Here is a 17841-nt window from a genome sequence, read left to right on the forward strand (position 1 = left end):
ATTTCAGGTTGAGTACATCATTAAGTGTGAAATGTCAGGACTGCAGCACGTCCTCTACAGGTCCATGCAGACACGGGGTGTTATGATGTGTGCTGAAGATAAGAAAGGTCACAAGAGCAATACAAAAGCCCTGATGAATACGATTATGCAGCTCCGTAAGCTTTGTAACCATCCATTCATGTTCCAGCACATTGAAGAAGCTTACTGCAATCATACAGGATTTGCAGGAGGAATTGTTCAAGGGTAAGTTACACTAGTGCTTTTGAATGGTACCTTTAGGTAAACATTTGACCATTAGGAAACAGTAAATATTCCCAAATGGTAAATATGTCATATTACATAATTTTGGGCAGGTATTGTACTGCAGATTTTTTTTTTATTGATGTAGGTTATCAAATTATTCTGGGTAATAAGTGAGAAACAATACTAACCAATATCTCCTGCTTGTTATAGAAGGCAACTAATGGGCAGAATTAGGGGGCTGGAAATTTTCCTTTCTTTTCTTTCTTTATTTTTCATACCAGTTCCTTTAGCAAAATAATTGTATAAGAAGGTAGGATATTTTCATCACTTTCCCCTGCTTTTGCACCTTTCATCTTACTTCTTCAACATGCAGGAGTTACATGAATAGTATTCTTTCTTCCTGTTTTCTCTTTGAATATTACTTCATAGAAGCAGAGGCTGAGGAGGAAGACACATGAAGATTTTTCATTGTATGCTCAGGCTTAACCCTAGTGATAGAGAAGAAAGAATACTGCCCAAATGTTCCTGTGTGTTGTAGATGATGACTAAGAGGGGTAGGAATGGATGGCTGGAAATTCTCCCTATCTGTGTTACTTTCCAAAAGAAGGAAAATAGAGAGGAGCCAAGTGAGGAATTTTCCCCCCCCAAGGCTCAGTCATCTGTTTTTGATGCTGCATTGCTCATGTAGGAAATGGCAAGTGTGTGAGAAAAAAATGCTCAGGCTTGGATTTCTGAATGTGAGTGTTGTAACAAGGATGAAAAGGAGGTATATGCATGATATTTGATGAATGATATCTGATATTTTGGGTTTGAGCTTAACAAAGTTGAAGGAAGTTTTGGGGTATGTGTATCTGAATATTTTGAAGCACAATGAGTGTATTGATACCCCCTTTGCACAATATGATAGCAGATCACTGCTCCTTAACTACACAGACACATTTGAACGTAGATATATTTGATTATACTGGTCCTGTATGGGCCTACCTCTTGCTCCCATTAGTGTGCCCTTATTGCTTTAGCTAGTATTGTACATTTCCACTTTACTCCTTTCTGCACATAGATATGAATGAGAGATTTTCTTCCTCATCCAGTAAACTTATCCAGCACTCTCTATGTTATTGAGGGCATTAGAATGCTTATACTGGTGAGATGGGTGCAATGTACCCCAAGAGAAGGGGGCGCAAGACTGGCTAGGATGCAATGGGTGCTACAGACATTTCCTGGATGCAGTGAGTTCATAGAGTTTTTAAAAAATTTGAATGATGTGGAACATGAATAGTTCCTTTAGAGATGTAGAGATAGAGCAGCCAGAGGATGAAAATGAAATTAAACAAGAAACTTGATTAAGAAAGATGTAAAGAAGTATTTTATTATAGAAAGGTGTTGGATGAGTGGAATGGAAAGACTGAGGATGCTGTTAATGAAGACAACATACTTGAATTTGAGAAGGTGCATGAACATATTCAAGAGATAGGGCCTCATGAGTGTAAAACTCCCTACCTATACAATACCAGTGGGTAAAACACACACACACACACACACACACACACACACACACACACACACACTTGCATTTATCCTTGGGTCTGTCTTTTATAATGGAGATTGCAAATGGTAATCTTTATTTTAGTGGAGGTGATTTAGGAGAAATAACAGTTACCTATTAATTTTCTTTAGAATCTTAGTGCTGCTGCCTGTTTTGCTGAAGATTTTGAAAATTAGCAGCACTGGCAGTATCATGAATAAGTGTTAGCATTGCTAATTATTGCAGTTAATGCCAACTGTGTTACTATCTCAAAACTTGCATTGAAACTCCACCACCACCCATCCCCACCATGTTCATCTGTGTCTGCTTCTGCTATTGAATGCCCTTGCCAGCTTTTGCACTGTAGTCTTAGCTATTTTGCATGGGTGCGAGGCATGGGCTGTAGATGAGAATGTGCAGAGGAGGGTGGATGTTGTGGAAGCAAAATGTTTTAGGGCAATATGTAGTGTGAGGAGGGTTGATTGAATAAGTGATAAATGAGGTTTGGTAATATTAGAAATATAAAGGGGGGGCAACATGCTGTCATTGAACTGAACAGAGGCAAGTAAAGCAGCTGGGGAAATCGGAGAGGTCTACAGGGCCTGGTTGTGGATAGGTGGCTGTGGTTTCAGTACATTACACGTGACAGTTAGGGAATGAATGTTAGCAACTGAGGCCTTTTCTTCCACTGTTCCTCCTGGTGCTGCATCACAAACCTGGGAAATGACAAACAAAAATGAAAAAGAAAATGGTGAACAAGGAAGTTGTTGAGGAAACATTACAAGGAGGGATGGAGTGAAAAAGATTTTATGATCGGGGCCTGAACATACAGGAGGGTGAAAGGCATGCAAGGAATAGAATGAATTGAAACGATGTGGTATACTGGGGTGGACATGCTGTCAGTGGATTGAACCAGGGCATGTGGAATGTCTAGGGTAAACCATGGAAAGGTCTGTGGGGCCTGGATGTGAAAAGGGAGCTGTGGTTTCAGTGCATTACATTTGACAGTTAGAGACTGAGTGTAGACGAATGTGGCCTTTTTTTTTTTGTCTTTTCCTGGTGCTACCTCACTGTTGGAGGGGGAATGCTGTTTTGCGTGTGGTGGGTTGGTGACGGGAATCGATGAAGGCAGCAAGTATGGATATGTACATGTGTATGTATATGTACATGTCTGTGTATGTATACGTATGTATACATTGAAATGTATATTCGTGTACATGTGTGGGCGTTTATGTATATACATGTGTATGTGGGTGGGTTGGGCCATTCCTCGTCTGTTTCCTTGCGCTACCTCGCTAATGCAGGAGACAGCGATTAAGTATGATAAATGAAAAAATAAAAGATATATACATATTTGTTATTTATAATTTTTTATACTTAATTGCTGTTTCCAGCATCAGCAAGGTAGTGCAAGGAAATAGACAAAGAATGGTCCGACCACTCATATACACATATATATACATAAATGCCCTTACACTCATGCATACATACATATACACATCAACGTACACATACATATACATAGACACATACATATATACACATGTACATATTCATACTTGCTGCCTTTATCCATTCCCATCGCTACCCCATCACACAGGAAATAGCATTCCCCCCTTCATGCACATATACATACATATACATATCAACATACACACATATACATACCTAACCATACACAGACATATACACATATATACATATGCAAACTTGCCTTCATCCATTCCTTTTGCCACCCCGCCCCACAGGAAACAGCATCCCTACTCCCGACTTCAGTGAGGTAGCACCAGGAAAAACAGATATAAAAGGCCACATTCGTTCACAATCAGTTTCTAGCTGTCATATGTAATGCACTGAAACCACGGTTCCATATCCACATCCAGGCCCCACAGACCTTTCCGTGGTTTACCCCAGATGCTTCACTTGCCCTGGTACAGTCCATGGACAGCACATCGGCCCTGGTATACCACATTGTTCCATTTCACTCTATTCCTTGCACACCTCTAACCCTCCTGTATGTTCAGGCCCTGATCGCTCAAAATCTTTTTCACTCCATCCTTGCCATTGTTAGTATATTTAAGGATAAGAGGGTTTATGGATATCTTGTTAAGTACTGTTTTATGATTTAATATCATTGTGTGGGAATTTGATAATTATTCTTCTGTGTTTTCCTTCTTCAGTCCAGACCTCTACAGAGCATCTGGCAAGTTTGAGCTTCTGGATCGAATCTTACCTAAGTTGAAGGCTACTGATCATCGAGTGCTACTCTTCTGTCAGATGACTCAGCTTATGACTATTATGGAGGACTACCTCATGTATAAGGGTTTCAAATACTTGAGACTTGATGGTGAGTTGCATTTAATGTGATTTACCTTGGTAGGGATGGAATCCTTTTTGATGATGGTTGTTGAAACAATTATGAGACTAATTTGCCTCTTAACTTTTTATGGAAAAATTCCAGATGTAACAAAAGAGGATTTTATTGTTAGTTTTCTTTATCATTCAAGTTGTAAAGGATAAGTATTTTTTCTCTTATTCATTTTGCATGCTCCATTACTGGTGTGGTCCATGTTCTCAGGCACTGCATTTTTTTTGTTGTAAGGCAACTTGATCATGTGAAGAATGACAGAGGAAGAAAGACACATACACTCACACAATAATTGGTGTACATGGGGTGTTCAGTGTTGTAAATGGAGATGGTGAAGAACTTGTAGATTTATGTGCTGAAAAAGGACTGGTGATTGGGAATACCTGGTTTAAAAAGAGAGATATACATAAGTATACATATGTAAGTAGGAGAGGTGGCCAGAGAGCGTTATTGGATTATGTGTTAATTGATAGGCACGTGAAAGAGAGACTTTTGGATGTTAATGTGCTGAGAGATGCAACTGGAGGGATGTCTCATCATTATCTTGTGGAGGCTAAGGTGAAAATTTGTAGAGGTTTTCAGAAAAGAAGAGAGAATGTTGGGGTGAAGAGAGTGGTGAGGGTAAGTGAGCTTAGGAAGGAGACTTGTGTGAGGAAGTACAAGGAGAGAATGAGTACAGAATGGAAAAAGGTGAGAACAAAGGACATAAGGGGAGTGGGGGAGGAATGGGATGTATTAAGGGAAGCAGTGATGGCTTGAGCAAAAGATGCTTGTGTCATGAGAAGCGTGGGAGGTGGGCAGATTAGAAAGGGTAGTGAGTGGTGAGATGAAGAAGTAAGATTATTAGTGAAAGAGAAGAGAGAGGCATTTGGACAATTTTTGCAGGGAAATAATGCAGATGACTGGGAGATGTATAAAAGAAAGAGGCAGGAGGTCAAGACAAAGGTGGAAGAGGTGAAGAAGAGGGCAAGTGAGAGTTAGGGTGAGAGAGTATCACGTATTCCCTGCGTGTCGTAGAAGGCGACTAAAAGGGGAGGGAGCGGGGGGCTGGAAATCCTCCCCTCTTTTTTTTTTTTTTTTAACTTTCCAAGAGAAGGAATAGAGAAGGGGGCCGGGTGAGGATATTTCCTCAGAGGCCCAGTCCTCTGTTCTTAACGCTACCTTGCTAATGCGGGAAATGGCGAATAGTTTGAAAGAAAGAAAGAAAAAGATGTTTAGGAAGGAGGTAAATAATGTGCGTAAGACAAGGGAATCAATGGGAACTTCAGTGAAGGGGACTTATGGAGAGGTGATAACAAGTAGTGGTGATGTGAGAAGGAGATGGAGTCAGTATTTTGAAGGTTTGTTGAATGTGTTTGGCGATAGAGTGGTAGATGTAGGGTGTTTTGGTCGAGGTGGTGTGCGAAGTGGGAGGGTTAGGGAGAATGATTTGGTAAACAGAGAAGAGGTAGTAAAAGCTTTGCGGAAGATGAAAGCCGGCAAGGCAGTGGGTTTGGATGGTATTGCAGTGGAATTTATTAAAAAAGGGGTAACTGTATTGTTGACTGGTTGGTAAGGTTATTTAATGTATGTATGTGGTTTCAGAAGTGGTAGAGGATGTGTGGATCAGGTGTTTGCTTTGAAGAATGTATGTGAGAAATACTTAGAAAAGCAAATGGATTTGTATGTAGCATTTATGGATCTGGAGAAGGCATATGATAGAATTGATAGAGATGCTCTGTGGAAGGTATTAAGAATATATGGTGTGGGAGGCAAGTTGTTAGAAGCAGTGAATGTAAGGATGTGTACGAGGATGTAAGGCATGTGTACGTGTAGGAAGAGAGGAAAGTGATTGGTTCTCAGTGAATGTAGGTTTGGGGCAGGGGTGTGTGATGTCTCCATGGTTGTTTAATTTGTTTATGGATGGGGTTGTTAGGGAGGTGAATGCAAGAGTTTTGGAAAGAGGGGCAAGTATGAAGTCTGTTGGGGATGAGAGAGCTTGGGAAGAGAGTCAGTTGTTGTTCGCTGATGATACAGCGCTGGTGGCTGATTCATGTGAGAAACTGCAGAAGCTGGTGACTGAGTTTGGTAAAGTGTGTGAAAGAAGAAAGTTAAGAGTAAATGTGAATAAGAGCAAGGTTATTAGGTACAGTAGGGTTGAGGGTCAAGTCAATTGGGAGGAGAGTTTGAATGGAGAAAAACTGGAGGAAGTGAAGTGTTTTAGATATCTGGGAGTGGATCTGGCAGCGGATGGAACCATGGAAGCGGAAGTGGATCATAGGGTGGGGGAGGGGGTGAAAATTCTGGGAGCCTTGAAGAATGTGTGGAAGTCGAGAACAGTATCTCGGAAAGCAAAAATGGGTATGTTTGAAGGAATAATGGTTCCAACAATGTTGTATGGTTGCGAGGCGTGGGCTATGGATAGAGTTGTGCGCAGGAGGATGGATGTGCTGGAAATGAGATGTTTGAGGACAATGTGTGGTGTGAGGTGGTTTGATCGAGTAAGTAACGTAAGGGTAAGAGAGATGTGTGGAAATAAAAAGAGCGTGGTTGAGAGAGCAGAAGAGGGTGTTTTGAAATGGTTCAGGCACATGGAGAGAATGAGTGAGGAAAGATTGACCAAGAGAATATATGTGTCGGAGGTGGAGGGAACGAGGAGAAGAGGGAGACCAAATTGGAGGTGGAAAGATGGAGTGAAAAAGATTTTGTGTGATCGGGGCCTGAACATGCAGGAGGGTGAAAGGAGGGTAAGGAATAGAGTGAATTGGAGCGATGTGGTATACCGGGGTTGACGTGCTGTCAGTGGATTGAATCAAGGCATGTGAAGCGTCTGGGGTAAACCATGGAAAGCTGTGTAGGTATGTATATTTGCGTGTGTGGACGTATGTATATACATGTGTATGGGGTGGGTTGGGCCATTTCTTTCGTCTGTTTCCTTGCGCTATATATGTATATATATATATATGTATATGAGTGGATGGGCTATTCTTCATCTGTGTTCTGGTGGTCCTTCACTGATGTAGGAAACAGCTATTAAGTATATTAGATAAATAAATAATGAATATTTTTGAAATTGTAAGGTTAAATCTATTTTTAAAAAGCTTGAAAAATTGAGATTTTTAGGATTGGAAAGGAAACCTAATTTAGGAGCTGAGGGGTTAGCATCCATGGTGACATCACAAATCCATGATATTGCTAGACTTCCACTGGGAACCACTCATTTCCCCCCCTTCCTTTTCTTACATGTCTTACTCACCTAGTAAAAGCTTCTCATTGCACTTAGGTCCTTTTCATGCACCCATTATATTTGTGGAACCTCACAGCCTTTAGTTATACTATACTTACCCTTTCACAAGGCCTCTCTCTCATCCCTATTATTTGCAATTTCTAGACCCATAAATGGCACAAGAAATTCACACTCTCTCCAAGTATTTCCTTCACAAATTTTTTAAAGGAAACAACTATTCCACACCCTCCACTTCTTCAGAAGTCACTTTGCCACATCCCAATAAAATGTATTGCCATACTCAGGTAGTCACTTCTCTTTCTTGTCCATCTACACTGAAGAGTATAAGTTCCCTCACCTTCTCATGGTACTTCATATGTTTTATCCTTGCTTTTCATGCAAAGTGCTTTTAAATTCTAGCTTGTCCGTTTACTTTTAATTGGTTAACTACCACATGGCCTAGCAGTATTCAGTTTTGATTATGTACACATGAAACATTTCCATCAATACTTTTATGTCTCTTGTAGTGAGAGTTTTCATTATGATATCATTCATCAGTTAACTCAGTAGCAGTATCTTCTCAGTAGGGCATGTTTGTTGAATTTCGATTTCTTGCTTATGATGACTTATACAATTTTTGTTTCTCTTGGTTTCTGTCATTTTTCTGTTGGGCCTCTATGTGGTATCATCAGTTTATTGTAAATTGCTCCATAATATTTTACTCATATTTCTTTCTTTTGATTCTGTCAGGTTCACTGCTGCCCATTGTAGATAGTGTCTAAGTATAGTTACATCTCTTATTGACCATCCTCTGATTTTATCATTTTGGATTCTCTAGTGTCATCGCTGAAGGACCAAGAGATGGGCTGTGGAAGAAGTGGATATATGCAATGAGGGCATTGTTTAGGGCTAGGGTAATTTCAGATGATGGTGGAATGATTGAGGGTCACAGAAAGTGGTAGTATTTTCTGTATAGAGATGTCTCTTGACAGATGTACATTATGTGCAAAGTGGAAGAGTAAGAAGCAGTTCCATGAGTTTAGACTTCATGTTTTGCTTTAACACAGTGGATATGGGTTAGGCTGCCGATATGTGAAAATGATTTTATAGGCTGTTTGTGCTCGATCCAGCCTATAAATGAGGATAGATGATATACCAATTTTATTCTGTAAATAAATCTCAGTTTTGCACAGGGACTATTGGAATGCTTTTCTTTTGTTTCCTGGCAGGAATGACAAAATCTGAAGATCGTGGTGAGCTTCTGCGACTTTTCAACACTTCACGGGAATATTTCTTGTTTTTGCTGTCGACTCGTGCTGGTGGTTTAGGTCTAAATCTTCAGTCTGCTGATACTGTTATTATATTTGATTCTGACTGGAACCCCCATCAGGATCTGCAGGCCCAAGATCGTGCCCATCGTATTGGTCAGAAAAATGAGGTGAGTTGTTATTTCTTTGGATTTCCCAGATAGTATTTTGCAAATCCTTCCATGCTTGTCATGCCAGTAGGATGTTATTTCAAACATAGGCTGGGAACCATACCTTCTGTGATTTTCCATTGAGTGTCATAGTATTTTGTGTTGCAATATGATGTATATTGCATATGTTTTGCCCCTTTCATCATGCCACCAAAGCTTCTTTTAAGTTCTTCTGATATTGGTTGTGCTAAAAAGCATAAGACTGTCACCATTTAATTTGAATGGATGTCTTCAAACTTTATGAGAGAGGTGAACAAACAGCTGATGTTGAATGTGCCCTTGGATTTTGTGAATCAGCTGTACAGACTATTTGCGATAGCGCATAGAAGATCAAAGAGAGTGCCAGGAGTGGATCATTAATAAGTGCATCTGAGACCTTGTATTCCTGAAATTCGATTAAGGAGAGAATAGAATGAATGTTTAGGACACTAAACTCATGAAATTATTCCTATTGGCATGCTTGTGATATAAGCAAAGGCCTGCATTATAGATAATGACTTGGCAGTGGAAGAGGGAGCAGTGAAGACATTTCAAGTAAGTTTTGGTTGGTTTATGAATTTTAGGAAACGTTACAATTACCATAACATCAAGACGATTGGTGAGGCTGCTTTTGCTGATATCATTGCTATTTCCCAGGAACCCTCAGGACCATTATTGAGGAAGGCTTATATTCTCGTAAGAAGATTTTTCCTCTCGTGTCGTAGAAGGCGACTAGAGGGGACGGGCGCGGGGGGCCAGAAATCCTCCCCTCCTTGTATTTTAACTTTCTAAATTGGGAAACAGAAGAAGGAGTCATGCGGGGAGTGCTCATCCTCCTCATAGGCTCAGATTGGAGTGTCTAAATGTGTGTGGATGTAACCAAGATGTAAAAAAAGGAGAGATAGGTAGTATGTTTTAGGAAAGGAACCTGGATGTTTTGGCTCTGGGTGAAACGAAGCTCAAGGGTAAAGGGGAAGAGTGGTTTGGGAATGTCTTGGGAGTAAAGTCAGGGGTTAGTGAGAGGACAAGAGCAAGGGAAGGAGTAGCAGTACTCCTGAAACAGGAGTTGTGGGAGTATGTGATAGAATGTAAGAAAGTAAATTTTAGATTAATTTGGGTAAAACTGAAAGTTGATGGAGAGAGATGGGTGATTACTGGTGCATATGCACCTGGGCATGAGGAGAAAGATCATGAGAGGCAAGTGTTTTGGGAGCAGCTGAATGAGTGTGTTAGTGGTTTTGATGCACAAGACCGGGTTATAGTGATGGGTGATTTGAATGCAAAGGTGAGTAATTGGCAGTTGAGGGAATAATTGGTATACATGGGGTGTTCAGTGTTGTAAATGGAAATGGTGAAGAGCTTGTAGATTTATGTGCTGAAAAAGGACTGGTGATTAGGAATACCTGGTTTAAAAAGCAAGATATACATAAGTATACGTATGTAAGTAGGAGAGATGGCCAGAGAGCGTTATTGGATTACGTGTTAATTGACAGGCACGCGAAAGAGAGACTTTTGGATGTTAATGTGCTGAGAGGTGCAACTGGAGGGATGTCTGATCATTATCTTGTGGAGGCGAAGGTGAAGATTTGTATGGGTTTTCAGAAAAGAAGAGAGAATGTTGGGGGGAAGAGGGTGGTGAGAGTAAGTGAGCTTGGGAAGAAGACTTGTGTGAGGAAGTACCAGGAGAGACTGAGTACAGAATGGAAAAAGGTGAGAACAAAGGAGGTAAGGGGATTGGGGGAGGAATGGGATGTATTTAGGGAAGCTGTGGTGGCTTGCGCAAAAGATGCTTGTGGCATGAGAAGCGTGGGAGGTGGGTTGATTGGAAAGGGTAGTGAGTGGTGCGATGAAGAAGTAAGATTATTAGTGAAAGAGAAGAGAGAGGCATTTGGACGATTTTTGCAGGGAAAAAATGCAAATGAGTGGGAGATGTATAAAAGAAAGAGGGAGGAGGTCAAGAGAATGGTGCAAGAGGTGAAAAAGAGGGCAAATGAGAGTTAGGGTGAGAGAGTATCATTAAATTTTAGTGAGAATAAAAAGATGTTCTGGAAGGAGGTAAATAAAGTGCGTAAGACAAGGGAGCAAATGGGAACTTCAGTGAAGGGGGCTAATGGGGAGGTGATAACAAGTAGTGGTGATATGAGAAGGAGATGCAGTGAGTATTTTGAAGGTTTGTTGAATGTGTTTGATGATAGAGTGGCAGATATAGGGTGTTTTGGTCGAGGTGGTGTGCAAAGTGAGAGGGTTAGGGAAAATGATTTGGTAAACTTAGAAGAGGTAGTAAAAGCTTTGCGGAAGATGAAAGCCGGCAAGGCAGCAGGTTTGGATGGCATTGCAGTGGAATTTATTAAAAAAGGGGGTGACTGTATTGTTGACTGATTGGTAAGGTTATTTAATTTATGTATGATTCATGGTGAGGTGCCTGAGGATTGGCGGAATGCGTGCATAGTGCCATTGTATAAAGGCAAAGGGGATAAGAGTGAGCGCTCAAATTACATAGGTATAAGTTTGTTGAGTATTCCTGGTAAATTATATGGGAGGGTATTGATTGAGAGGGTGAAGGCATGTACAGAGCATCAGATTGGGGAAGAGCAGTGTGGTTTCAGAAGTGGTAGAGGATGTGTGGATCAGGTGTTTGCTTTGAAGAATGTATGTGAGAAATCCTTAGAAAAGTAAATGGATTTGTATGTTGCATTTATGGATCTAGAGAAGGCATATGATAGAGTTGATAGAGATGCTCTGTGGAAGGTACTAAGAATATATGGAGTGGGAGGCAAGTTGTTAGAAGCATTGAAAAGTTTTTATCGAAGATGTAAGGCATGTGTACGTGTAGGAAGAGAGGAAAGTGATTGGTTCTCAGTGAATGTAGGTTTGCGGCAGGGGTGTGTGATGTCTCCATGGTTGTTTAATTTGTTTATGGATGGGGTTGTTAGGGAGGTGAATGCAAGAGTTTTGGAAAGAGGGGCAAGTATGCAGTCTGTTGTGGATGAGAGAGCTTGGGAAGTGAGTCAGTTGTTGTTCGCTGATGATAACAGCGCTGGTGGCTGATTCATGTGAGAAACTGCAGAAGCTGGAGACTGAGTTTGGTAAAATGTGTGAAAGAAGAAAGTTAAGAGTAAATGTGAATAAGAGCAAGGTTATTAGGTACAGTAGGGTTGAGGGTCAAGTCAATTAGGAGGTAAGTTTGAATGGAGAAAAACTGGAGGAAGTAAAGTGTTTTAGATAGCTGGGAGTGGATCTGGCAGCGGATGGAACCATGGAAGCGGAAGTGAATCATAGGGTGGGGGAGGGGGCAAAAATCCTGGGAGCCTTGAAGAATGTGTGGAAGTTGAGAACGTTATCTCGGAAAGCAAAAATGGGTATGTTTGAAGGAATAGTGGTTCCAACAATGTTGTATGGTTGCGACGCGTGGACTATGGATAGAGTAGTGAGCAGGAGGGTGAATGTGCTGGAAGTGAGATGTTTGAGGACAACATGTGGTGTGAGGTGGTTTGATCGAGTAAGTAATGTAAGGGTAAGAGAGATGTGTGGAAATAAGAAGAGCGTGGTTGAGAGAGCAGAAGAGGGTGTTTTGAAATGGTTTGGACACATGGAGAGAATGAGTGAGGAAAGATTGACCAAGAGGATATATGTGTCGGAGGTGGAGGGAACGAGGAGAAGTGGGAGACCAAATTGGAGGTGGAAAGATGGAGTGAAAAAGATTTTGAGCGGTCGGGGCCTGAGCATGCAGGAGGGTGAAAGGCGGGCAAGGAATAGAGTGAATTGGATCGATGTGGTATACCGGGGTCGACGTGCTGTCAGTGGACTGAACCAGGGAATGTGATGCGTCTGGGGTAAACCATGGAAAGTTGTGTGGGGCCTGGATGTGGAAAGGGAGCTGTGGTTTCAGTGCATTGCACATGACAGCTAGAGACTGAGTGTGAACGAATGTGGCCTTTGTTGTCTTTCCCTAGTGCTACCTCGTGCACATGCGGGGGAAGGTTGGTGCTATTTCATATGTGGCGGGTTGGCAACAGGAATGGATGAGGGCAGCAAGTATGAATATGTACATGTGTATGTATGTATATGTCTGTGTATGTATATGTATGTATACGTTAGAATGTAAAGGTATGTATATGTGCGTGTGTGGGCGTTTATGTATATAAATGTGTATGTGGGTGGGTTGGGCCATTCTTTCATCTGTTTCCTTGCACTATCTCGCTAATGTGGGAGACAGCAACTGAGTATAGTAAAAAAAGAAAAAAAGAATAGACTGATAGTGAGAGTTGACACATGGTGTGACAGGAATAGCTGGAATTGTGACACATTATAGTTTTTGGAGTTCTCTACTTATGGAGACTATTGCTGTGGCTACTCTTTTGAGGGATTTTGAGTTGGGTACAGGTGTCAGAGATATAGAAAGATAGATATAGATACTGACACTTCAATATATTTTTCTTTAGTTTGGAGTCAATTAGATTTTGGATCTACCCTGTTTTTAGCTGGCCCCACAATTTCTATGTACAGTTTGCTTCTACTGGTACATGTTTTTGGCATGTACAAAGTATTTCAGATAGAAAAGTGTATGTTGTATTTCAAAAATTTTCTTTATTCCTTAAATATCTTAGGTTGGTACTCACAGTGTTATTAATATTAAATGTGGCATTCATAATGTATTTTGTGCATTACTTTGCTTATATACTTACGTGTTAGAAACAGAATGAACTGTTTGTAGGCTTTTTTAACATCTTGTAAAGATATTAATAAGGCAAGGGGTTTATGAGAGTGGTGTGACCATATACATCATTAGAGAATTAGGCTTTGCATGGTTCATCCCCTTGAAGGTTCCTGAGACTAGACTTTGTGGGCCTTGGATGAAACCATCAGGAGCAATATAACTTTTGTCATAACGAAAAGTAAATTTCTTTAGCTTGATACTATTTTTGCAAATAGATTTAAGATATTTTCTGATGGCTCAAAATGCGATGGAGGTGCAAATTTTCTGGTAGTTTCTGAAGAACCTCATAAAGCAAATCAAGCTAAAGGATCTTTCATATATACTGCAGAACTATATGGTATTCAGGCTGTGCTGAGATTAATTGAGAGGTCCTCCCCTCCAGTTAGGAAATTTACAATCTCATGTGATTCCAAGAGTACACTTTATCACACTATCCTCCAGTACCTCTCATAGTTCAAAGAGTCCATGATTCGATTTCTCAAATCCATTCAAATCGTAAAAGTGTAGAATTCTGCTGGTATGTTAGACTTGTAATGAAATAGTAGATGCTGAGGTTAAAACTACTGTGTTTACCTATCTGTATATGAGATTTATAACTTAGTGATTTTATGGGCTGGGTAGATAATTTTGGTTGATGTAATTGATAAGGTTGATGGGACTTGGAAGTCCCTTAATGGATCATTAATAGTTAAAAGTGTGTAAAAGTGTGACTTTTGCTGATGTTCAGCAAGACCATATTTATAAAGTTGCGACTTTTGCTGAAGTTCAGCAAGACCATTTTTCTATACTGTCATCCATCCCTTGGCAGTATTTTCTACATATTCTCAGCTAACCTCTATGTATGTACCATAAGGTAAATTGAAGAGTTAGGATGATCTTATGGGTTTTATCTTGAGGTAGGTAAATATTTACTTTTGAATTTGTGGTAGGTGAGAGTGCTGCGACTGATGACAGTCAATACTGTAGAAGAACGTATCTTAGCTGCTGCCCGCTACAAACTCAATATGGATGAGAAGGTTATTCAGGCTGGTATGTTTGATCAGAAGTCTACTGGATCAGACCGTCGACAGTTCTTACAAGCCATCCTTTCTAATGATAGTGAAGAAGATGAGGTAAGTAGTGGTGTTTCTCAAATCTTTATTGTTTTTTGAACTTTATTTAGAGCATGAAATTTATTTAAACTGTTAAATGTAGTATGTACTGATATTGTATTCAGAAACATATTGTATCTATTTTAATTGTACACATATTTCTTGATCATCCATCCAAATTAAAGTTTCATAAATGAAATGCTTAGAGGAGCTCACTGAATTAAAGATAAGGTTTTTGTCAGGGTCACTGATTTTAGCAGTATGGTCTTTTATACCAAATAAGCAAAGAGCTGGCATTTTTCTTCTAATTGTAAGCTTCTCATACATTGCATCCATACTGTTATTACTCAGCCTTATTAAAAAAGGTTTCTGCTTATTGTTAAGTACTGATGAAATTTTTTTATTGCAGATATCTGGAATTTACAAGCAATGGTGTGGTTACTTTTGTGTTATTACCTCAGTATCTCATTTTAGGAAGAAGATGAAGCCCCAGATGATGAAACTATCAATCAAATGATAGCTCGAGGTGAAGATGAATTTGAACAGTTCCAGAAGATTGATGATGAGAGAAAGAAGGAATCAACCAGGCCACGTCTTATGGCAGAGGATGAGCTTCCTGAGTGGATGTTAAAGGAGGAAGACTCCGTAAGTGTGTGATGAATATTTTTCAGATTCTTTTTAAGTTTGTCATTTGGGCTGTAAATTAGATGGCAAATATAGAAATGTTTTTCTTATACTTAACTGTCTGTCTCGCCTTTACAAGGTAACGTCAGGAACAAATAAACAGTGGCTTCATTTGTACATGTTAACCTTTTAGCTTAATGTGTAAAGTACCAAAACCAGAGCTTGCCATCCATAACACCACAGACTACTTTGTGATTATTTGATTTTTTTTGTGGAGACAGTTAGAGCAACAAGATATACAAGAATACCATGAACTGTACCAAAGTAGACAAAAGCAATGGAAAGCCCAACTAGGATGTTGACTAATCATAATGCTACCAGGAGAAGTAGAAAACATGCATGGAACTCCAAGTGCAGAAACATTTGATTTGAAATTTAACATTTCATTGAAATCAGACCCAGTTGACCCATGTGGCAGGTAGCAGCAGAGAGGAACAGTTTTATTTATTCATTTCATTTATTTTACTTTGTCGCTGTCTCCCATGTTAGTGAGGTAGCTCAAGGAAAAAGAAGAAGGAATGGCCCATCCCACCCACATACATATGTATATACATACACGTCCACACATGCAAATATACATACCTATACATCTCAACGTATACATATATATACACACACAGACATATACATATATACACTTGTACATAATTCATACTGTCTGCCTTTATTCGTTCCCATCGCCAACCCGCCATGCATGAAATAACAACCCCCTCCCCCTGCATGTGCACGAGGTAGCGCTAGGAAAAGACAACAAAGGCCACATTCGCTCACACTCAGTCTCTAGCTGTCATGTAATAATGCACTGAAACCAAAGCTCCCTTTCCACATCCAGGTCCCACAGAACTTTCCATGGTTTACTCTAGATGCTTCACACGCCCTGGTTCAATCCATTGACAGCACGTCTACCCTGGTATACCACATTGTTCCAATTCACTCTATTCCTTGCACGCCTTTCACCCTCCTGCATGTTCAGGCCCCGATCACTCAAAATCTTTTTCACTCCATCTTTCCACCTCCAATTTGGTCTCTCACTTCTCCTCGTTTCCTCCACCTCTGACACATATATCCTCGTGGTCAGTCTTTCCTCACTCATTCTCTCCATGTGATCAAACCATTTCAAAACACCCTCTTCTGCTCTCTCGACCACACTCTTTTTATTACCACACATCTCGAGTAAGTAATAATAGGGTAAGAGAGATGTGTGGTTTTAGTGCATTATACATGACAGCTAGAGACTGAGTGTGAACGAATGTGGCCTTTGTTGTCTTTTCCTAGTGCAATCTTGCGCACATGCGGGCGGGGGGGTTATTATTTCATGTGTGGTGGGGTGGTGATGGGAATGAATAAAGGCAGACAGTATGAATTATTTACATTGTGCACTGCGAGAGTAATAGATTGGGAGTAAGTCTTATTTATTTTTACCTTATGGGATTTCAGTATATAGTTAAAATATTAAGTTGTGAAATTACTTATTGACAATAATTTTGTTTTTAAATAGTAGAATCAGATTATACATAAATGCACCCCTAGTTTTCAGGTCAAATTTCGAGTATTTACTGCCATGTTCTTAAACATTCTGAAAAGAAAACTCTTGCTTCAAATCAATTGTTGGGATTAATTGTTGATTGAATGTAAACAATGATAATTCTCGATTAATTTATGGGTGTTGAAGTAGGATGGAAGGAGGTAAGGGGTTTTTGTGTGTATTGGCCCTGGTTATGGAAGTACAGTATGGGAATTTATTGTAAGCAGTCTAAACATGTTATTGTTTAGCGAATTGACATTAAGATCGGTGTATACAGATGATTCGAATTGAACAAAGGTGAAAATGTTCATAGAATATTTGTTTGCATTTTCGTGTTGAATGGAATGGATTTGATTGGTATTAGTTCATTATTCTACCATGAAAAAAGGACTGATAAATTGAATGACTTGGTAATAAAGGTGAGGATGTATATAAGTTATTAATTATGTAAGTCAGAGTATGTGAATATTGATTATTGGATTAGATGTTTATGACAGGCGTGCGAAAGAGAGACTTTTGGATGTTAATGTGCTGAGAGGTGCAACTGGAGGGATGTCTGATCATTATCTTGTGGAGGCTAAGGTGAAGATTAGTATGGGTTTTCAGAAAAGAGGAGTGAATGTTGGGGTGAAGAAGGTGGTGAGAGTAAGTGAGCTTGGAAAGGAGACCTGTGTGGGGAAGTACCAGGAGAGACTGTGTACAGAATGGAAAAAGGTGAGAACAATGGAAGTAAGGGGAGTGGGGGAGGAATGGGATGTGTTTAGGGAATCAGTGATGGATTGCGCAAAAGATGCTTGTGGCATGAGAAGAGTGGGAGGTGGGCTGTTTAGAAAGGGTAGTGAGTGGTGGGATGAAGAAGTAAGAGTATTAGTGAAAGAGAAGAGAGAGGCATTTGGACGATTTTTGCAGGGAAAAAATGCAATTGAGTGGGAGAAGTATAAAAGAAAGAGACAGGAGGTCAAGAGAAAGGTGCAAGAGGTGAAAAAAAGGGCAAATGAGAGTTGGGGTGAGAGACTATCAGTAAATT

At 40.1% G+C, this 17841-nt stretch overlaps 1 protein-coding gene across 5 annotated transcripts in view; it reads left to right on the top strand.

Moving 5' to 3' along the window:
* brm (ATP-dependent helicase brm) overlaps positions 1-17841 on the top strand; it is a 146754-nt gene that overhangs the window by 86156 nt on the left and 42757 nt on the right. For all 5 annotated transcript variants that reach the window (XM_071656513.1, XM_071656514.1, XM_071656510.1 and 2 more), the window contains exons 14-18: positions 8-243; positions 3949-4115; positions 8571-8779; positions 14444-14626; positions 15080-15250. In XM_071656513.1, coding sequence (XP_071512614.1) covers positions 8-243; positions 3949-4115; positions 8571-8779; positions 14444-14626; positions 15080-15250 — 966 coding nt within the window. The remainder of the gene's footprint in view (positions 1-7; positions 244-3948; positions 4116-8570; positions 8780-14443; positions 14627-15079; positions 15251-17841) is intronic.

This window comes from Panulirus ornatus, chromosome 63 (assembly GCF_036320965.1).
Source record: "Panulirus ornatus isolate Po-2019 chromosome 63, ASM3632096v1, whole genome shotgun sequence".
In the NCBI taxonomy this organism is placed as follows: domain Eukaryota; kingdom Metazoa; phylum Arthropoda; class Malacostraca; order Decapoda; family Palinuridae; genus Panulirus; species Panulirus ornatus.